Source organism: Spinacia oleracea, chromosome 4 (genome assembly GCF_020520425.1).
Source record: "Spinacia oleracea cultivar Varoflay chromosome 4, BTI_SOV_V1, whole genome shotgun sequence".
NCBI classification, from domain to species: Eukaryota; Viridiplantae; Streptophyta; class Magnoliopsida; order Caryophyllales; family Amaranthaceae; genus Spinacia; species Spinacia oleracea.
Genome location: NC_079490.1, coordinates 188293082 through 188314974, shown reverse-complemented (window position 1 = coordinate 188314974; position 21893 = coordinate 188293082). Strand labels below are relative to the sequence as shown.

At 35.7% G+C, this 21893-nt stretch overlaps 4 protein-coding genes and 1 non-coding gene across 7 annotated transcripts; all 5 read left to right on the top strand.

Moving 5' to 3' along the window:
- The first annotated feature begins 1084 nt into the window (after positions 1 to 1084).
- Positions 1085 to 5355, top strand: LOC110782764 (probable xyloglucan endotransglucosylase/hydrolase protein 32). 2 transcript variants are annotated; one of them, XM_056843411.1, is made up of 4 exons: positions 1085 to 1485; positions 1573 to 1673; positions 2411 to 2628; positions 5088 to 5355. In XM_056843411.1, exons 1-4 carry the CDS (start codon positions 1281 to 1283, stop codon positions 5320 to 5322), a joined length of 759 nt encoding a protein of 252 aa, XP_056699389.1. In that variant the 5' UTR covers positions 1085 to 1280; the 3' UTR covers positions 5323 to 5355. The 2 variants fall into 2 exon arrangements, with proteins under 2 accessions (XP_056699389.1, XP_021842695.1); XM_021987003.2 differs by lacking the exon at positions 5088 to 5355 and adding an exon at positions 2747 to 3434 and having other exon boundaries at positions 1096 to 1485.
- A 3588-nt stretch (positions 5356 to 8943) lies between these two features.
- On the top strand, positions 8944 to 12268 carry LOC110782762 (serine carboxypeptidase-like 42). Its single transcript, XM_021987000.2, has 10 exons — positions 8944 to 9569; positions 9964 to 10071; positions 10153 to 10245; positions 10342 to 10434; positions 10613 to 10698; positions 10814 to 11092; positions 11177 to 11310; positions 11399 to 11491; positions 11589 to 11706; positions 11805 to 12268. The coding sequence occupies exons 1-10, from the start codon at positions 9308 to 9310 to the stop codon at positions 11970 to 11972; spliced, it is 1434 nt and encodes a 477-aa protein (XP_021842692.1). The 5' UTR covers positions 8944 to 9307; the 3' UTR covers positions 11973 to 12268.
- A 125-nt stretch (positions 12269 to 12393) lies between these two features.
- Positions 12394 to 12516, top strand: TRNAY-GUA (transfer RNA tyrosine (anticodon GUA)). The gene is made up of 2 exons: positions 12394 to 12430; positions 12481 to 12516. It is a non-coding gene; the product is annotated as a tRNA-Tyr (tRNA).
- A 2242-nt stretch (positions 12517 to 14758) lies between these two features.
- On the top strand, positions 14759 to 21303 carry LOC110782760 (protein trichome berefringence-like 7). 2 transcript variants are annotated; one of them, XM_021986998.2, is made up of 4 exons: positions 14759 to 16002; positions 19230 to 19388; positions 20086 to 20397; positions 21164 to 21303. In XM_021986998.2, exons 1-3 carry the CDS (start codon positions 15107 to 15109, stop codon positions 20393 to 20395), a joined length of 1365 nt encoding a protein of 454 aa, XP_021842690.1. In that variant the 5' UTR covers positions 14759 to 15106; the 3' UTR covers positions 20396 to 20397; positions 21164 to 21303. The 2 variants fall into 2 exon arrangements, with proteins under 2 accessions (XP_021842690.1, XP_021842689.1); XM_021986997.2 differs by lacking the exon at positions 21164 to 21303 and adding an exon at positions 20676 to 20970 and having other exon boundaries at positions 14760 to 16002.
- LOC110782761 (protein TRACHEARY ELEMENT DIFFERENTIATION-RELATED 6) lies at positions 21057 to 21668 on the top strand. The gene has a single exon (XM_021986999.2). It carries the CDS (start codon positions 21141 to 21143, stop codon positions 21522 to 21524), a length of 384 nt encoding a protein of 127 aa, XP_021842691.1. The 5' UTR covers positions 21057 to 21140; the 3' UTR covers positions 21525 to 21668.
- Positions 21669 to 21893: the final 225 nt, after the last annotated feature.

The window sequence follows — 21893 nt, the reverse complement described above, 5'->3', positions numbered from 1 at the left end:
GAGAAGTTCTCTAGAAGAGTAGTCTTAAGGCGATAAATTGGACGTACCTTGAGGTGTGAGCCTTGGCGGCCTATTTATAGTGTTTGCATAATAAATGCCCATAGGTCATTTATTGCTTTTGGGCCTTGGGCCTTGATGGATGGCTGACTAGCCATTGGTAGGTTTGATGCTGTTTGTTTAGAGCCATTGGGCTTTAGACTTAGTGGCCCAATTGAGAATCAATTGGGAGCCCAAACATTGACATTGTAGAGAATTATAGTCTTGGGTAAGTGCAGTTTCTTACTCTTAAGACTGTTACTCAGATTTAGGTACATGAATTTGATACGAGTGTAGCTTCGAAATTTTGAGTGCAACCGAACTGATTGGGTGTTTTTGGTTTTTAGTGTATTCTGATTGCTATTATGTTTTTACTTTTTAGTGGCAAATGGCAATGGTTTGGAACTCTTTGTTGTTAGATTAAATGTTTATGATTCCAATTTTTAGGGGAAGAACTTGCATAATTCCAATTGACAATTGCATGTTTGTGTAAATTATTTAACATTTTGTAGACAATTGTAATTTTGAAGTATTTCATTTTGATGCAATATTGATACTTGTTATTTTGGGGATGGGTTTTATTTTAAGTATTAAATTTTTATATTTATGCATTGATTGATTATTGATGGTATCTGTGAAATCTTGGCTCCGCCACTGGTAGTACCTAGTACGATGTACACTTACCAAGATAGTACTTTTATTTATCTTTTTTTCTTAGATCTTTACAAAATGAAGTTAACCCTATGGTCCCTATCATCTATCTAGCGGCAGAAAATAGTCATAGAAATAAAATCGGAAAAAAGATTGCATGGTATAATTTGTCTAGGATACCCCGTACCTCCCAACTTGGCAACTAGATATTTAAGAAAAAAGTTACAAAAAAAAAATAGAAATAAACAAAATGAAAAAAGACTTGAATGTTTAACTATTCATCCTGTCATAATTTGTCTAAGACGGGGCCTGCCAATTGCCAATTGCCAATTGCCAATTGCCAAACCATTTCATGCATTTATTCATATGGACTATTACTAATTTACTACTGCATGAAAAAACATGGAAACAGAGTAGTTTGTTTCCATGCTTTTTCATTACTACTTCTACACACACACACACACACCGACATCTACACTCACCCTCCATATATATTATATATATATATATACACACAATACACATAAGCTAAGAATCAATCAATCTGCATTTCTCGTTTTATATATACATATAATTATTCATTTTGCTTAAAAATGAAAATGTTGTTGATAATTTTGTGTATTTTTGACATGGTTTCATGTATCAGTAGTATTAGTTTATGGCCACCATCTCCTGGCTACTATCCTAGCAAGAAGTTTAGGTCTGTGAGTTTTTGGAGAGGTTATAGAAATTTATGGGGTCCTCAACATCAGAAGCTTGATCAAAATGCTTTGACTATTTGGCTTGATCGAACTTCAGGTAAAGTAACTAGTACTCCGTACATGCATATTAATTTCTAAATTCTAATCTCCCTCTTATATTTTTGTAATAATATATTATATATAGGAAGCGGGTTCAAATCGACTCGCCCGTTTAGATCGGGTTATTTTGGTACATCAATCAAGCTTCAACAAGGGTACACTGCAGGAGTAATAACAACATTCTATGTAAGATTTATTCACCTTAATTAATTAGTCAAACTTTTTACTTGCCTACACTATTCAACTTAATTATTCTAACTTTTTACTTTCTAGTTATTACTTCCTACGTTATACCAATTGACTGTTGGTTCAGTGGTGATTGAGGCTGAACTTGGTAGGGAGGACGCGTGTTCGATCCCCGCAACAACAATTGGGAGGGGAATGAAACCTATCCACTCACAACTCGCCCCCAATCCGGATTAGCCCTAAGGGTGAACCGGGACGGAGGGAGTAATTATTTGTTCAAACAAGCCGACATATGATAGTGCATGAACTAGAACTATAGATACTCTTAAATTAAATGCCCAAAATATATATATATATATATATTTTTTGATCCAAGGGCTCAAATTAATTCACCCAAAAGAAAAATAATAGGAAAATGGATAATAAATTAATAACAATAATTGTACTACAATTAGCATATTTATTTCTTCAATAGTTCAATTCCTTAAGCTTCCGACATAATGTATGTAATAGTGAAAATACTAGTTGCTAGTGTGACCCAAATAGTGAATAACATCTACTCCGTATTCAACTCAATTCAATTCCTAGATAAGATTGGTATAGTAATCCAACTATTCCACCCTCTAATATAAATTATCTCGGTCTTGATACTGTTATTTGAACTAGTAATGTGACAACTACCGAAATTATTGTATTAAATTCTTAATAAGTAATTACGCGTTGGCATTGATTTGCAGCTTTCGAACAATGAAGCTCACCCGGGGCACCATGATGAAGTAGACATGGAGTTCCTAGGGACAACATTTGGTAAACCATATGTATTACAAACAAATGTTTACATAAGGGGAAGTGGAGATGACAATATTATTGGAAGGGAGATGAAATTTCATCTTTGGTTCGATCCAACTAAAGGATTTCATCATTATGCTATTTTCTGGAGTCCTAAAGAGATAATGTAAGTTTACTTTTTTGCCCTTACTATTTCAACGCCCCTTCAAAAAATAGTACAAATTTTGCATTCAATATACTTCCTCCGTCTTTTTTTTTAATTTTGTTGATATTATTGTATATAGATTTTTAGTAGATGATATACCTATAAGAAGATACGAAAGAAAAAGTGATGACACATTTCCACTAAGGCCAATGTGGGCGTATGGATCAATATGGGACGCCTCATCTTGGGCAACAGAAGATGGTAAATACAAAGCAGATTATAGGTACCAACCATTTGTTGGTCAATTTACGAATTTTAAAGCCGGCGGTTGCTCCGCCTACTCTTCCCTCTCGTGTCGTCCGGTTTCCGTTTCTCCTTATCGATCCGGAGGCCTTACCCGTAAGCAATACTCCGTTATGAGATGGGTTCAAAGACATTACATGTTTTATGATTATTGCAAGGACCATAAACGTAATCGTTCACTCACTCCAGAATGTTGGTTACGGGCTCGTCGTTAATTATAACCATTTCGGGAACTTGCATTTTGGATACGTGTTTGATTTTATTCATATGCGTTTATAAATTACGAACCCGTAATAAAAAAAATCCTGCCACTGCTTGTACTGTTGTACATCCTTAAATAATTAATTTTGGAATGAACAACACACACTTCATTAATGCTTTCCTTTGTGTAATATGCCATGTCGGCAATCGGCATGGTGTAGTAGAGCTTGGCCGGGTATTCGAATTGGCATTCTCTTTTAAGTTAGACCATGTTTATCAATACCAAAAGTTTTAACTTCAATCTAATAAAATATTTTATTTTATTTTTTCTCTCTTTCCGACATCAACAACATCTAACAATATTTACTCCTTCCGTGTTTATTTAAAGAATACACTTGTCTTTTCCGGACATATTTATTTAAGAGATACTCTTGCCATTTTTAGTAACTTATCATTATTAACCCCACCATCTAATTAAATAATCTATCTAATATATACTATGTCCCACCACCCTATTGAACAAATACAGAGTAATTTCAGAACTACACCCCACCCCCACTTCTCTAAAATGACATGGTCCCCACTTGTTTTACTTATTAAAATATCTACACCCAACCCCACTTGTTTCATTACTTTATTTCATTCAATCCTTCTTCTTAATATCCGTGTCCGGCCAAGAATATTGATAATAGTTGATTGCAAATATTAATAAATATATATATTAATGAAGCACTTATTATTTAGTTCATTTTTTTGGCATAGGTTTAACAAGTTCTTTTTGTTAACAATTATGTTCTTAGGTTATTATTAATAAATATAAATTATTACTATGTAAGAATTATTTAAAATTTATAAAACAAAGTACAAATTCGACCGATTTGTAAAAAAATATTTGTACGTGATTAACTATTTAATAAACCTCTTTATACTTTGTAATGAAACTTTATCACGGAAGGAAAATAACTATTTGATACTCCCTACGAGACTACGAGTAGCTCACTTAATGCATTGATGTAAAGAAATAATATTATGATTTTTGGAAATTATTACTTTCAATTAATGCATTGATGTAAAGAAGTAATATTATATATCATTATTTGCGTCTCACCAAAAAAACCGATCATTGGTGTGTGATGTACATGTAATTTCAAAAGTGTTTATTAAATTTTTCTCTTACAAACATCTAGATGTATAATTGTATAATACATCTCAAAAGAAATTATGCGGGAAGTGCATTTCTACTGTTGGGATCTGTTTCAGTCTTCATTTTGTGGATCAGACTATGATCGTAACTTATCTCCTTAGATTTTTGTTTGCAACTACATAGCTTGGAATTGAAATGTTATTTATAACTTACTTTAGTTGTGAATATAATTATATGGCTTACTCTAATACGGGTAACTGGAACTAATATATATAATAATATCGTACAATAGTATAATTACGAGTATACCCTTAATATCCTCTATTACACCCCCTCAATCTGTGCAGAGGGAACCACATGCAGATTGGATCTTAAAAACTCAAAACGCTAACCTGACAAACCTTTCGTAAAATATGAGCGATTTGTAACTCAGTAGGGACATAATGTACAACTAAATCACCATGAGCAACACGCTCCCGAACGAAATGATAATCTATTTTGATATGTTTGTTACGATCATACTGAACCGGATTTACCGCAAGATAGGAGGCAGAAACATTATCACAATAGAGCTTGACGGGTGCGCGGAAGACGATTCCCTACTCGGCGATTCTGAAAATACATCCCGAGACCAATTTAACAAGATCATACATGTAACGTTTTGATGTATATAATGGTGAGAATTTACGGTCAAAATTTTTATACTTTGGACACATTTTCCAAAGCGTAAAGAACTTTCTGAAACGGAGGTAGTATCATACTTACTAAAAGATTAATTGTTATTATATTATTTGATTGATCGATGTTAATTAACAATGTTTTTTTTGTGTAGTGGTTACATGTCTCCGGAGTATGGGCAAGGTCAATTCTCTGACAAATCGGATGTGTATAGTTTCGGTGTACTTGTATTAGAAATCATCGCCGGGAAAAAGAATAGTACTTACCAATCAGGGGACGACACAGACGGACTTGTGAGTCATGTGAGTCTTCCTTTAACTCACGAGGTGACGTTTACATTTTGGATTAAAATTAACAAAAGATCGAAACACGAGAAATCCAAGTATTAAAATTTTGATGCAGGCGTGGAATACATGGAGAGAAAACATGCCCTTGGAATTTGTTGATCCAACAATGCGAGAATTAGGGTTCTCTCTTGCCTTAGGTTAGAATAATGTGTGTATTAGAATTCTGAAAACATAATTTTTAGGTTATTAAAATAACCTTTTAACCAACCAAGCTAACCGGCCAAAACCGCAAGGCCTTGACCGGCCAGCTTGGCCCACGGCAACAACACACATTGCAGCGCAGCCAGCAGTTGGGCCGCGAGCCTTGGCTGCTGCTGCTGCTGCTGCTGCCCCATTTTTGCGCGTATGGCCAAGGCAGTAAGGCCATGGGCCATTGTGCCTTGGTGCCTTGTTGCCTTGCTTGTGGGCTTGCTTTCGCGTTTGCTTATTAATTATCATTTGATAATTCATTCATCGTTTCGTACTTGACGATCCATTGTCGTACGATACGATTATTCGTTTCGCCTAGCTGACGAATATACACAATCACGATATACGATCTCACGATCCAATGTTAAATCGTATAATTATGTTTTCCGAACTAATTTCCCGAAAAGCTATTAAATGAATTTCCGATTCATTTAATCCGGTGGTTTGTTACATGTCAATGGTCTGACCTTATACGTTCAGTCAAGAGTAAGTTGTGAGCCTAATTAGGATTAGAACTCACTGATCGGAAGCATTGCTCCAGACAGCTGTTCCGATCACTTGATCTCACTGAATTAATTTTTCGTAATTAATCTAAACTTTTGATATTAGACTAATACACATTGGGTGAAGGACATATTTCCTTCAATCTTGACTAGGTTAAAACGCTAACCGCTACCTCAAACGCTACTGCCGAACATGCCCTTTATAGATTTTTTTTAGTTTATCCAAAACCTAAAGATACAACGCTACTGTCGAACACGCCCCTTATAAAGTTATTTCAAAATTGTAGATTATCCAAAACCTAAAGATACAGGTAGTAAAACTTAAAGTTACCATTACCATTTGTGTGAGTGAAACTTTTCTGTCTACTTTTGATTTTATATCATCTCATATTCTCATGATAATCATTTCTGACATGATGTATTTCCCTTAATTGTTTTAGCATAAATAAAACAAGCCAGAAAACTGATTGATATTTTAAGATTCTTGCAAAAGTTACAATAGAATGTTGTTTGAGCATGCGTCACTCAATTAGAGGGGACCGTTACTGTTTGAATGCTTTTCGGTGGGTGTTTAATAATAATAATGCAAGTATTTGTAGCTAGCATATGTGAGTGTGTGTGACCATTGTTTGCCTGAAGTTGCATTGGCATGCATTATTATACTTTGGCATCATACGGCGTTTCCTTTTTGCCCTCCCTTATCATCCCCAGCTACGGGAGAGTGGAGGGGTCGTCGACTATATTATTCGGACTCGAATATCCATATTGACATGGTATATGTTTAAGTGTCTGACACTGTTATTTTATTAAAAAAAGTTGCATAATTTTGATCCAAAATAAAGTGTTAGAATGTCCATATTCATGTTCGAATAATATTGAGATTTGATACAAGTATTTGCGTTAAAATGAAGATTCTAGATAACATAGGTGTCGGAGGTTCGGAGCGTATTCATACCACTTTCTCTACCACTATTAGCAGTTTGAATTATGCCATCAATGTGACTATTAATTTTTAAAGAGGTTTATTATTTACCGTCCCATTTGTTTACCCGTATACCCCTCCTATATTTACCTATCCATTTCACCATTTACCTTCTTCTACCTCCAACCTTACCACCATATTTATGTCCACCACCACCTCCAACCACCACGAGATTCCGACCGCCACCAAATTTCGGCCACCTTCAGATGTCAATCTGGTCACCGCATTGAGTTTTACGAGGGTGGTCGACTGCCGGGATGGTGGAGAGTGGTCGACAGGTGAGGAACTGGTAGAGGATGATCGGCTGCCGGAGTCCCAAATAATGGGTGAGGATGTACGAGGGTAGGGGAGGTGAAAGTGAGGTGAGATGGGGTGAAATGGAAGTCAAGATTAAATAAGAATAGTTGTGTAAAATAATGAGGCGGTTTTGAGTACTATGAGACGACTTTTAAGACTTTACTTTTTAATGGTACGAGTAGTAGATACATATATGTACAAGGAACATCGTACAATATTTAAAAGCTATTAAAACGGATAAAGCTTTTTGAAAATGTTTTCTTTTTAGGTTATTTTACAACCATTTCATTTGTTAACATAAGTATGTTTTGAAATTGTCTTGCGAGTAAGAGTTCTAGTCAAAATGCGGCTCCTATTTAGCTCCACCTTGAAACTATAGTAATGGAAAAAGTCTTAAAGTAGAAATAATAAAAAGAATCGAGGTCCAAAATAAGCATTTTAATAATGATTTCGATTTCAGTACTTTATCATTATCCACTACTCTAATTGTAGTTCTTTCCACTGCTCTAGATTAGAATCCAAATTCTATGATATTGACCTTGTTTAGCAAATGGTTATTGATTGTTTTACTTGGTAAATAGATGTCAATAAAATTGAAATAAAATCTTTTTAGCAATATTGAGATTGATGTGGTCCTCATATGTGCAAGACTTTTTGTAAACAAGTTCGTATGACAAGTTAAATTTGATACTCACTAATTTTGTTTAGCTCGATGAGAACTCAAATTTTATTATTTCTTTCTATCCGCCCTGATACATATAGACTACCGAAAAAAAAACATACCGCATTTGAAACAATCCTAACACGAGGTAATTAATTAACTTTGAAATGTTTTCGAAGTTAGCTTTGTTAAATTAACGAAGTGATGATGATTGTGTGCATGGAGCTTTGGAATTAAAAGTTATTGTTTCATTTAACAAGGTGTTTTAATGGGGCTCTAGGAATATATTAACATCATTTCCCTGCCTGCCTCCCTTTGACTTTACCATTTTTACCCGAGTCTGCAAGTACTTCACTCTGGGCCCAGTCTCGGGCCTGCTTATTTGAGTTTTGCTTTTGGCTCGGTCTCGAAAGTGTTCATTTTAGTGTAAAGCGATAAAGATCGTAATTTGTGACAAAATAATAAGATTATTTTTATGATTCTAAAAAATTAAAATAAGAAGTTTTTATGGTGCACAAAGAGTTACAAAAATACAATGGATAAATGATATGGACGAGATTTGATATTGGGTCATATATACAACGTGTTTAGGTTAGGATAAGTTTAGATTAAAAATAAGTTTTTTCATATATTTTCACACAAATCAAGTTATTTTATTCTTTTTTCCAGATAAAATAAGTTTTCAGATAAGTTCAGATTCCGTTAAAAAAAAAAATCAGATAACATAAGTTTAGATAGAATAAGTCGAATAGAAGTCTAGAGTTGGCAAACGTTCGTGTCGAATTGCATTATAGTCAGATATAAATGGGTGGGAAAACATCAACACTAACCAGACCTGTGGGATTTGACCCATTTAGAACCCCGACTAATGAAAACCCGTTTCGGATCCGACCCTAATTAACCAACTATAATTCAATTTAATCTTAAAATCCCCGGGGATACGGAATAAAAATTTCAACTTTATTTAGTGGTACAGTAATACTGTAGTACCTCTCACAACTTGTTCTATCTTTTCCAGAAAATGAGACGTTAGAATTGAAGATTCACTCACAGGCTACACTGCTACAGTCATACTCAAACACCACTACCTTTCCCTCAAAAAACAAAAAAACACCACTACCTTAATCATAAAGATAATCCCATCATTCACGTGTTTCATTCTTAACTGAATTCCAGTTAATTTTATCATTTCATAATTAAAGCAAAAACAAAAAAAAATCATTTCCAAAATTCAATTATCTGTTGAAATAAAATAAAATAAAAAGTTTTATCCATTCAGCATTTAAGTTTTCAAGGACTTCTTTATAAAAAGAGGTTGGTTTGCATTTATGGTTTGCATTCATTGTGTAGAGTAGAAAGTAGAAGTGGGGTTTTCGGAGGAGTGTAAAAAGAACAATGGGTACAAGACCTTTGAGCGGCGGTTTGTGGTGGTTGTTAGCGGTGGTTTCAGTGGTGTTTGTTGTTGGTGGTGGAAGAGCAAATGGGTACCCAATGGAGGACCTGGTGGTGGATTTACCAGGGCAACCAAAAGTTGGGTTCAGGCAGTTTGCCGGGTATGTTGATGTGGATGTTAATGCTGGAAGGAGCTTGTTTTATTATTTTGTTGAAGCAGAAAATAACCCTGACAAAAAACCCCTTTCCCTTTGGCTTAATGGAGGTATAACTTCTTTTTATAATGGTCGTTTGTTTTCTTCTTACTTTGATTTTCTCAAAGTTTCCATTTTTTTAATCTTGAACTGGTGAATTTTCCAATGCTAATGTTATTTATAGTATATACTCCCTCTGAGTTACGAATCTGATTCCAATCGTATGACTTTTAATTAATGAATGGAAAATACTCAGTTGCTTTGCAAGGCCAGAGTACTGTTGTTTGAATAGACTATGTTATTATGTTATGTTTACTTTGAGTTGTTTGTGTGTGATTTTGTTATTAGTACAGGACAAATTTTAGAGGCTTCTTTTTTGTTTGTTTTTTAGAAAAGTTTTAGTTATCAAAATTTAATAAAAATGGAACTGCCAAAACTCAAAGCAAAAAAATAATGAATTTGCAGGACCTGGTTGCTCCTCCATGGGAGGTGGTGCATTTACAGAATTGGGACCATTCTTCCCAAAGGGTGATGGAAGAGGCCTAAGGCGAAATTTGATGTCATGGAATAAAGGTTTTATATTTGAATAAATTTTTTTAGTTTTCAGACATTTTGTGGTGTTATATCCTGTGATGATGATTACATTGTTTACAGCTTCGAATCTCCTCTTTGTTGAATCACCTGCTGGAGTGGGATGGTCGTATTCGAACACTTCATCTGATTATATTACCGGGGATGCAACCTCTGGTATGTCAACTAGAATCATATTTTTTGTTTGAATGGTTGTGATTCTGCAAGTATCATGCTTGTTTCTGATGTATGATGTTCAACTTTTATTGACAGCTAAGGATATGCTCACATTTTTAGTGAATTGGTTGGTGAAGTTTCCTGAATTCAAATCTAGGGATCTGTTTCTTACTGGGGAGAGCTATGCAGGTTCCTTCTTACTTCTTAGTTAGCTAGCTTGCATCTATTTTCATTCATGTTTTAGCAGCATGACTGAATTCTCTGTTTAATACTTACTGAGCTATGTGAAAAGGGCGAATTGGATTATGATTTTCTGCTGTCCTAGTTAGTTCGAATGCTTTGCCTTAACCATGCCTTAACCATGCAGGGCACTACATACCACAACTAGCTGTTGCAATGTTGGATCATAATGCTCATTCAAACAACTCCAAGCTCAACTTGAAAGGACTTGCTGTAAGTAGTGGTTTTACTTGAGTAAATTTCTAGATCCATGGTTGTTCCTTTTTCTGTTAATTTCTACCTATGATGTAGATAATCTGTTCTGCATGCTTTCTATTTTGTGAATCAGATTGGAAATCCACTTCTTAAACTCGATAGAGACGTTCCATCAACATACGAGTTCTTCTGGTCTCATGGAATGATATCTGATGAAGTTGGCCTTGCCATCATGAATAAATGTGATTTTGAAGATTATACCTTTCCTAGTCCTCATAACGAATCTGATTCTTGCAACAATGCAATATCACAAGCAAACACCATTGTTGGAGACTACATCAACAACTATGATGTTATCCTTGATATCTGTTATCCATCTATTGTCGAGCAAGAACTTCGCTTGAAAAAAATGGTAACATAACTAACTATCCTTGAAAAATATCTTACCAGATGGATTTTCGTCGTTTCTAATTTACAAGTATTATTTCATTTTCAGGCCACTAAAATGAGTGTTGGAGTTGATGTTTGTATGACTTATGAAAGGAGATTCTATTTCAATCTTCCTCAAGTACAGAAAGCTTTACATGCAAATCGGACTAATCTGCCTTATGAATGGTCTATGTGCAGTGGGTATGAAACCGCTCTAGTAGACTATACTATACTTGGATTTATCAGTAGTCATTTTTGAGTTTCTGACTATAAATGTTATATTTTACAGGATTCTGAACTACAATGACAGTGATGGTAGCTTGGATATGCTTCCTCTGCTTAAAAGAATACTCTCAAATGGTATTCGTGTTTGGATTTTCAGGTAATATCAAGAAAATACAAAAAAGTAAGATTATGTAATGATTTCTTATGTTTTGATGGCATGCATGCCTTAACATCGACTGTTACACTGTTGACAGTGGAGATCAAGATTCTGTTGTGCCATTGATCGGCTCCCGTACCCTTGTTCGTGAGCTTGCTCATGACCTTAAATACAAGGCCACTGTCCCTTATGCAGCTTGGTTTCACAAAGGACAGGTAAAGTTGTTGATGTCAGCCTGCCTTCCATCTCCTTTTCCTTCTCTGTTCTCAAATCTCAACTAAACCTGCATTTTTCGGGTTTTATCTATTTACAGGTAGGAGGTTGGGCAACTGAATATGGAAACTTACTGACATTTGCCACTGTAAGGGGTGCTGCACATATGGTACCTTATGCACAGCCATCAAGGGCTTTGCACCTTTTCAGTTCGTTCATTCGAGGTCGAAGACTGCCAACTACAACTAAATTATCCATGGGTGGTTAACTACATTTAAAACAGATTTAGTTCTGAAAACTACAACCTGCAAAACTCTAATAAGAAGATAGTTTTTAGATGATTACTGACTGATTAGTGCTAAAGGATACTACAACTTAGGATACTTGAATTTTTCGACGATTTCACCAGCAAGAAAGCTGGCTGGTTCATAGATATCTGTCATGAGTGACTCATGAGTGCTGGAATCGGATTCAAAGGAGTAAAGATTCTAATGATTTGAGGATTTGTAAGTTCATTAGCTTTTTTTTAAAAAAAAAATGGGAAATAATATTTATGTTCAACTATATTTGTGCAACAAGTCAACAAAGAATGGTTGAAACCCAAGGAAGGTTCATCATACAGTAATAAAAAATGGACCACATGTGTCTTACAAAGTTATAAATTATTATTTGCATAAAAGAGATCAATAGCCCGCCTAGCTTAGTTGGTAGAGCGCAACTATGTAGGGTATATCCCACCACTCTCCATGAGTGGTTAGCAATCTATAAACAATGGGTGGTTGTGGTCGTGGGTTCGATTCCCACGGTGGGCAGATTTTTTTTTTTCACTATGGTAGGTTGAGGTTGCAGGTTCCATTCCCATGCCAGGCAAATATTTTTCATCATTTAATGGTAGATTAATATTTCTGTAACATCAGCTATAGCATACAGTAGCATCGTGTTGATTTTAAAACTGACAACAAAACTCCTTTTGTAGTTTTCATATTTTGGTATTTAGTTTTGTAAAATACAGAAAACTAAAAACAAAAACGACACTGAACGGGCCCTAAGTTTTTCATTTTTTTAGGGATAATGCCGAAGTTATATCGATAATCTTAAAGAGACAATTAAAAAAAAAAGGAACGGAGGAAGTTAGTTAAAACGATAATTAAAACAAAACGAGGGAGTACATATCTCTTTGAATTTGTCGGACAAAATACCTACAATAAAGTGCTCCGTAGCAAATTACAATGTGTTTATAAAATTAATTAGTGATGGCAACCCAAATTACTTGTGCAGTATCTGTGGGAAAGAAGTTCAACTTGGTCGATGAATGTTTTGGTACCATACTCACCAGTATGGCGTACCATTTGATTCCAACGCTTACGGCAAACATCACCAGACCTATGTTCCAAAAGATTATCCCAATCCACGTCGTCTTCACAAACTTTCAATATCGCAATTTCAATAACGCACTTTCAATATCGCACCTTTATTTCATATGCTTGCTATTTCAATTCCGCACTCTTTGCTCACTTTTTTTTAAGGCGATGTGGTTTTGCACCTAAACGGTATTGTACGCATTTCAATAATTTCTATTTGTGATGATGTTTTACATGTTTATTGCTTTCATTAACCAACATGCTAAATACAACCAACATACAAAGGTTACATCACGCTTAACAAAGATAATTTTGTGGACAAACCGGCCTTAGGTTCTCTTAATTAACTTTAAAGCAAAGTGACCACGTAGAAGTAGCAAATACGATGTTCCAAATGCATGATTCAACCAACCTAGTGTCATGATTAGGATTTCACGAAAATAATCCTTGTCTTGTGTTTGAATGCACTTTTAAAATTTGCCAAAAATAAGCGGTTTGTTCCCGTACCCGAATCTCACACATTCGGTTTCAAGATTTAATGTCTTATCCAAAAGAGTCAATTTTGGTCCGTCCAAACCGGACCCTTAAAATGTTTGGTGGCGACTCTTTCAAGTTCAAAATTTCAAAAACCGTAGGGATGATCCTATTATACAAAAAAAAAAAAAAACCCCTACATCAACACACTGTGGTTTTAGGGTTTTGGGAATTTTCCTAAAACTACCTAATTTGTTATAGGGTTTTGGCTTCTAAGGTTTTTTCCTATTTCCTATAAATACATGGCATATGGTCATGAACTAAAACACACAATTAAATACACTTTGCCTATCACCTAAAAATGAGATCCTGAAATCATAAACCTTATTCTATATCCTAGTTAGTACGATATAAGGAGGATCAGAACGTACTGTGGACTTTCTATGGAGAGACGATTTTTGGCGTTCTAACTTGTTCTTGTTCGGTTGGGGAGCAGCAAGAGAAGGCACGCATCACAAAGTGGGTTCACTAAATTATGCTAAATGATTATGTGCATTTAATTTGGATTCTGACATTTATGGTTTATTCCGCATGACATTAGATTGTTCATAACCTAACACAGACAACTCCGCCCGCCCGGGCGCGAGTGCATTTGACAAATCAAAGGGCGGGACATCCCTCGCTGCAATGTAACTCCGCCCGATGAGACCGGGCAACAAAGTCTGATCGGGCACGAGTGCAATTCTGATTTTGTCCTTCAAATCCGCTCGGTCGAGCGGCTCTGCCTAGTGAGACCAGGCGCGCTTGCCTTCAGCTCGATATCCATAAGGGATTTCATCTTCGGGGCCCAAGTCTAACTCCTTCGAGCCTAAATAAGTATCTGTGGTCCCCTTGAAGTTGACTGAAACATTCCGAACAAGGTCGGGATCCGTGTACTTGTCCGGGAATGTAAGAAACGGGTCTTAAAAGATCAATTTCCACCAAATAGCGGTCCGCAACACACATTAGTACTTAACATGACTCCGAAGAGTTCAATTAAGATCAAAAGTGCTCATAAGATGACAAATATACTTACGATTTTTTTTTAGGGAATAATATAATTATGTTGGATTGTCTTACTAGTATTCAATAACGGATAGAAGTATATTATAATTAAAATCCGAATCATAGAAGTCGGAGGAATAAAAGCTTTACCACCTCGAGTGTCCAAAATTCTTTTCTCACTTCTCCGAGCAAGTTGAAAAATCACCTTCAATCTTATTTGTCACAATTCACAATCTAACGCACTCTAATGGCTCCGTACAATTGTCAACACTCAACAATAAGTCAATAATATAGGTGTCTTCCTACATTGACTAAAGAAAAGCTTCCACTTTTTACTCCATCTTTCCTTCTTCTCTACACCAACTCTTACTCATTACTACCAGCAAAGTAGTTGCCATTTTATCAAGAAATGAATGATTTGTAAGATCTCTGCTTTTCTCTAATCTCACACTTACATTATTATTTGATTCTTTCAATCAATTTCATTTGCTTCTGATTTAGTAACAAATTCATCACCAATTTTATGGATTATGAAGTTGTTATTCTTGGTTCACTTACATTGATTTATTTACTAGCTTTATTGTACTGGGTATTCCTCAAAGATTTGATTAGTGGTCTTAGTTTGAGCTCATTTGGTCAATTCAAGAAATTTTACACTAGGGTTTCTAGTTTTGGGGAATTGAGTTCGGTGGGTAATGGTAAAAACTCAGTTTTGAGATCTGCAAATGGTGTTTTAGCCACTGGGTGTTTGTTTATTTTCTTTGTAGTTTTAGCTGGTGCATATTGGTTGCTTTCTAGTGATTTGCAGCCTAATTCGCGGGATCAGGGTTTTAGTATTCCTGGCCCTAATGATGCAATTGGGCAATGTAATGTGTTTGATGGGAAATGGGTTCCAGATGATGGTTATCCTTTGTACAATGTATCAGATTGCCCATTTGCAGAAACCGGGTTTAATTGCTTGGCGAATGGGAGGAGAGATGATGGTTATTTGAAATGGAGGTGGAAGCCTAAGAACTGTGATCTTCCTAGGTTTGATGTTCAAGCTCTATTGAAGTATCTTCGAGGGAAACGGGTAGTTTTTGTGGGTGATTCATTGACAAGGACACAGTGGGAGTCGTTTATTTGTATGCTTATGTCCGGGGTAGAAGATAAACGGTTTGTGTATGAAGTCAATCAGAATAAGATTTCGAAGCAAATTAGGTTTTTGAATGTGAGGTTTGATTCTTATAACTTTACGGTTGAGTTCTATCGTTCTGTTTTCCTGTCCTGGCTTACCCCTCCACCAAAACGTGCACCAAAGAGAGTCAAGTGGACAATTAGACTTGACAAGATGGATAATGCCAATGAAGAATGGGTAGATTCTGATGTCCTGATATTCAATACTGGGCACTGGTGGACGAAGACTAAGCTTTTCGAAACGTAAGTTTCTGATATCTAATTTATTTGCTAATTTTATATGTGATTTAGCTTTGAAATGTGTTCTAGAAGTCATGAATCTCTGGGTTACTGCTTCAAAACTTTAGAGTATTCGTTTGCTTGCTTTTGTTTCTCGTCTGAACATTGTGAATTAAGATCCAGTTTTGATGTTGTTGTCTTTGCACATTTATACAACTTATGGTCACATTATACCTTAGTAAATGATGAGAAAATGTAAAAGTTTTGAGTCAGAAAAATTATCATGGTCACATTTGTAATGAACCGGTTACACTGCTGGGATACCAATGACTTGAAATCTATACAGAGGCTCCTGTGTCCTTGTTACGATACAATGCTGAATCGAGTTTTCTTGAAACGGAAAAGTGAAAGATGCAACAATACAATCTCAGGGCCTGTTTGGCCAAGCTCTTGGAAAACAACTTCTGTTTCCTAAAAGTAGTTTTGCAGAAACATTTTCTAGAGAAACCCTTGTGAAAAACTGTGGCCAAACAAAATTTAGAACTATTTCTTAGAACCAGAAACCATTTTACTTTGTTTGGCCCATTATTTACTAATAAGAGTATTTGTCAGGCCTGTTTATCTTTCTCTTATTTCATTGCATAATGTCATTAATCTAGCTAATTTGATTTGCCAATAAAAGTTCTTTTTAGTAAATTCATCAACGAAGGTTTGAAAATACGGAGTACTGTAATTTTTCTAACAACATTTTTGCTGGCCTTCTGCTTGTTTTTCATCTCTTTTATAACAATTGAGATATCATCACATTGGAAGCTCCGAAGAACAATTGAAGAAGTAGGAATAATTCATCTACTTTACAATTCACTATAGTGAAATTAATCAAAAACCAAAGATGCTTGAACTATTTAAGATCTGATAAGTAAATTTGAGAGAAAATCTTAAGATTCTGCAGCAAAATATTTAAAACGTTCCCGATTTACACCAAACAATCCATATTCTGATAATTAAAAGAAATACAATGGATAAAAGGTTCTCAATAACACTAGACAATTCACAACCAATTTAAATAAATTCCCATTGAAATTGAAAAAGGAATAAGAAAAGAAAAATGGAGATCTGTAACAATACAATTGAAAAACATGGGAATTTCTAAGTTTGATAAACTTAACCTGCTGTTGAGTAATAGATTTATAAAACTGAAGTGTTTGGAATTCATAAAACCACTCTCTTGAATTTGTGTAGTAGCGCACTCCTTTTGTCTTTCCCTTACATTTTCTACTTTGTTCAAGGATTATGGTGATAAACTTCTATGGAGATTATAATCATATCAGGATATCACCGAATATGAAATTAATTTTTCTGAGAAAACATAAACTTATTTGATGAGGGATATGAAACTATGGATGTGTAGTGAGAAAACGACAAGGAAGAAACGAAAGGGCCATTGATACCATTGCTTGACGAGGAGAGAGAAAAACAGGAGGGGTATTTTAGGTGGGATATTTGGGACATTTTTCCAGAAAAGAGGGTATTCTGGGCAGGACAGAAATTTCATTTAAAGGGGAAAATAGCTCCCAGAGAAACACTTTGTAGAAGCTCCAAATTGGTGTTTCTCCTCTTCTTTCCTAGAAACTGATTTGGGCTCCTAGGGAAATTGTTTCTCCTTCCTTGTTTTGCCGAAAAATTGTTTCTTAAGTTGAGAAACACTTCCAAAATCTTGGCCAAACAGGTACTTAATAATAGAATTTCCATTAGGTCTTTTGGTTATTCGAGGGAAAATAAAAAATGATCTCCAGCTTGTTACGAGTGAGGCCTTTCTAAGTTGATTTTCATCTTGGAACTATATCCTCTTCTTTGGTATTTTCTTATTTTGAGGGTTTATGGTGACAAACTGGCTTGGTTACTTCCATCTCATAGACTTAGGAATAGTTTTGTGGTCGCGTTTGTTGCTAGGTTTGTAGGTCCTGATGGGCAAGGTTAAACTGAGTCAAAATTTTCAATATTCTCTGATTTCTGCTGTATCAATGGAATAGAAATAACTACCTTTTAAAACAATAATCCGTAATTCTCTGCTCTAAACATCGGTCTTTCTCAGCTTTTGCTGAGTAGTAGGAAACTTTACAGACTGGGACTATTCAAGCTGAAGTAGGCTATAACCCATTGAAACCTTTTGACTTTTATTTACATATTACTTGGTTACTTTATCAATCTTGACAAAACTTTTCTCTTCTATGTTTGCTACATGCCACCCACCCTCTTTTTTGGTTTGAGGGAATTCACTGGGCAGTGGCGGGTCTTGGACATTTTATGTAGGGGCCAGTAGAAAATTAAGCAATAATAATATGCAATATATACACTTATACTCAAATTTTAAGGGGGTCAAAACTAAAAATACACTGAATTTTTCCGCCCGGTAGGGCCACACCCTCCCAGGCCATAGTGAAGATCCGCCACTGTCACCAGGTAGGTAGGTAGTTGACAGATATGACGATACAATATCAAAAATCCATGGTGAAGTAAATGATCAATTTTTTTCTCTTAACACGAAGAATACCTTGTGAGGTGTAAGTACGTTAACGGATGACTATACTTAGGGGCCTCCGGAGGGGAGGGGGGGGGGGGGGGGGGGACTGGTGAAGTGTGCTATAGTCTATAGACTTTAGGGATCAGCGGCAACATGATTCTTGTAAATCAGCAGTTGCTCTGAAAGCATGGATTCACAGAACAGGAAGGGAACAAAATTTATCAAAATGAATGATCCAAGCATGTAAAAATTGTCCTTTATGACAGTACTTACTGCCTGTTACTCTTAGTAACTCATCATTCATGAGCTCTTTCACATTTCTATTCTCTATTAGATGTGGATTTTTTCTTCTTACATGTATATCACATTTTTTTTTAGTGCTAATACTCTTTTATCTGCGAGGCTATGCATTTCAACAATTCTTTTCCCGATTATCATTTTCTATTTGACTATAACATAAATACATGTGTTTGGTACTTTGGTTTGTTTGGGGCCCTGGAGGAGTGGTGGTTGGGGAGGGGAGGGGCTGGGGCTGGGGGATGTGTTGAACTGTAGCTTAAATAGTGTACATCTTATTTTCATCTTTGGAAAAACGTCTATAAATTTATTTTTGTTACTACATACTATGGGAATAATTGGTGTTAATAACCCCAAGGTTCACTTGTCATTTCAACTTGTTAACTGGTCCTCCTGTATGTAATTGCTTCTAACTTGTTTATTCAGACAGGGGTACCTATTTTCAGGTTGGTGGATCACTAAAACTGGGAATGCCAGTAAGTAAAGCTCTGACAAAGGCACTTCAAACATGGGCAACGTGGGTTGAGTCGAAGATCAATCCAAATAGGACCCATGTGTTCTTTCGTACTTTTGAATCTTCTCACTGGAGGTGAGTTTCATTTTAGGCTTCAGCAACACAATACGAAGTATTACTGATTATTTCCTTCACTTTTATTACGGTGTAATTTAAAAATGCAAAGTTAGAATTTGTTTTGAAGTTTCAAGTAATCTTTCTGCCAGACATGATCACAATCCTACTAAGCAATGATTTCATTCATTCTTCTATGTTTCACCCTTCTTTCTCACCTTTTGGATGCTTTGGAGTCTGGATACTATTTCTGCTACCCATCTCATTCATGTCAGTATTTTCTGTAGCATCACTACCATTCCTCAATTGATTTAATACTTTCTTTCAGTGAACTATAAAAGCTTTCTCAAAGTAAGAATGAAACCATTTATCAAGCTGGGCTTTTACAAGGACTTCCCATTCTTCTAAATTTCTAGTATATCCACTTTATATTCCTATTTCCTGAGTATGGATCCCAAAAGAAGGAAATGCAGTTTATGAAGTCTTGTTCTTCAATGTTGAGGATCCAGGTTAAGGTGTTAAGCTCATGTCTGCTTTAACTATTAACTATTAGGACTCACCAAGTAATAGAATTTGCTGAACAGTTTTATTGACTTAGTTTTGGTACTTTGGCTATGCGTAAGTGTTATGTATCCATCAAGATCTGTTTTGATCTTTTTTGTATTCTGAAATAGAACATTGGTTGAGATTCCAATATTAACATTGGTGATCATTACAGTGGTCGTAATCGTAATATGTGCAAAGTGAGTCGAAGACCGATGTTAACAACAAAGGGTAGGGACAAAAGTCCAATTTCAGATGTGATATTGAGGGTTATCAAGAGTATGTCAGCACCTGTTACGGCTCTGCATGTTACTCCCATGGGAGCATACCGCAGTGATGCGCATGTAGGTACATGGAGTGACAACCCATCAGTACCTGATTGTAGTCACTGGTGTCTGCCTGGGGTCCCAGATATGTGGAATGAAATCCTATTCACTTACCTTCTGCACAAAGATCAAATTTCCCAACAACGAACTGCAAAGTGAAGGTGACTTCCTAGTTCTTTTTTTATTTGCTATTTCCTGTTCTGGAACTGATAATGTAGATTGAAATTGCAATAATCTGAAGTTGTCTAATTTGCTATGTCATTTTTCTCATAACCTAATAACCAAGTTTTCTATCATGGGTATTTCTTATGTTGGAGTTTAAAGATTCTAGCATTGATTCCGTAGATTTCCCTGCTAGAAATGAGAAACCATTTTTGGAATTGTGGAGTTAATCAAATGAGTGAATAAATTGTTGATTGCAAAAATCTCTCTCCTGCAGTTTTGTATTACAAGTTATGAGACAAAGAGGGGCGAGTGAGGATAAATGTTGAAAGAAGTTGGAGTTTTAGCACGTAAAGTTATCGAGTAATTAGCAGTTGATGTTGATCATCCAGATTGAACCAAGAGCCAGACTTACGGTAGCGGAATACTTCATTAGACGATGTATCTTGTTCGAAATATATTTGTTTATTTAATTTGGGGTTTGGTGGGATTTCAGAGGCAGAAATTGTGGAAACCTCAACTCTAAATTAAAAGTAGTGTTTTGAAATGCAATCTACATATCTTAACTGGAATGTTAAGCTATCAGATACTTAGAAGCATACATATGAATATTTGATATGAGCATAGAGGTATAAATAAATAGTCCCTTAATCCTTTCCAGTTTCCATTAAACATTCAACTCAAAAGCTTTAAAACAATCTTGTCTTGTCAAATAATACCGATAATTCTCAAGGGATCTAAAATGGCTTCAACTGACGTGAACAGCTCCTTCCATCCACACCCAGCACCGCCATCTCCAGACTCAAGTTCTTCAACAGTTATTGTCATCGTTGTCATCTCGTTTGGGTGTCTCTTCTTAACCGGAGCTGTTTTGTCATGCATTTGGTTGTTGATGAAGAGGCGCAAGGAGCGGAAACTTATTCGTGAGAGGAAAGACATCGATGTGGATGAGCATTTGAAAGTGCATGAAATGATCGTACGAGGGCCGCACGGCCCAAAGAAGGTGTTAGTCTCGGTGGATGACGATGTACGTGTGCATGAGGATGTTCACAGGAGTGAGGTTGATATGGTCGGTAAAGGAAAGCACGGAGAGGCCAGTGTAAGTCTTGGTACTAGCCAAGTTTGATCATTATGATTTATGGGGAGGGCTCTACTGCTCTACACTACTGTTGTAATAAATTCTTACTATTTATACCCCTATATTGTCTTGAAGAAATGAGCCTCAATGGGTCTTATCAAAACAATGATCAAAATGGAAAGTGATTATAAAGCGATACATTGTGAACATGAAATTTAACTTGTATCGCAATGGATCACGAAATTAATAGACCTTTATGGATCACAAAATAAACTTCAACCTCTGTTGAGTCACGAGTCACAAAACTAACCTGATTCTACAGGTAGTGAATCTGCATATCCATTGCTGGGACAAATGTACAAAACTGACCTAATTTTACAAGTACTAAATCTCCAGATCTATTGCTGGGATAAATTT

Bases quoted from the DNA above. Each gene is read 5' to 3' on its own strand.
- LOC110782761 (XM_021986999.2), top strand. From the start codon at position 21,141: ATGGCTTCAACTGACGTGAACAGCTCCTTCCATCCACACCCAGCACCG.
- LOC110782764 (XM_021987003.2), top strand. From the start codon at position 1,281: ATGAAAATGTTGTTGATAATTTTGTGTATTTTTGACATGGTTTCATGT. The intron at 1,674-2,410 runs GTAAGATTTATT...ATTGATTTGCAG, and splicing joins GAGTAATAACAACATTCTAT to CTTTCGAACAATGAAGCTCA. The intron at 2,629-2,746 runs GTAAGTTTACTT...TATTGTATATAG, and splicing joins TGGAGTCCTAAAGAGATAAT to ATTTTTAGTAGATGATATAC.
- LOC110782762 (XM_021987000.2), top strand. From the start codon at position 9,308: ATGGGTACAAGACCTTTGAGCGGCGGTTTGTGGTGGTTGTTAGCGGTG. The intron at 9,570-9,963 runs GTATAACTTCTT...ATGAATTTGCAG, and splicing joins TTCCCTTTGGCTTAATGGAG to GACCTGGTTGCTCCTCCATG. The intron at 10,435-10,612 runs GTTCCTTCTTAC...TTAACCATGCAG, and splicing joins TACTGGGGAGAGCTATGCAG to GGCACTACATACCACAACTA.
- LOC110782760 (XM_021986998.2), top strand. From the start codon at position 15,107: ATGGATTATGAAGTTGTTATTCTTGGTTCACTTACATTGATTTATTTA. The intron at 16,003-19,229 runs GTAAGTTTCTGA...TTATTCAGACAG, and splicing joins AAGACTAAGCTTTTCGAAAC to GGGTACCTATTTTCAGGTTG. The intron at 19,389-20,085 runs GTGAGTTTCATT...TGATCATTACAG, and splicing joins TTTGAATCTTCTCACTGGAG to TGGTCGTAATCGTAATATGT.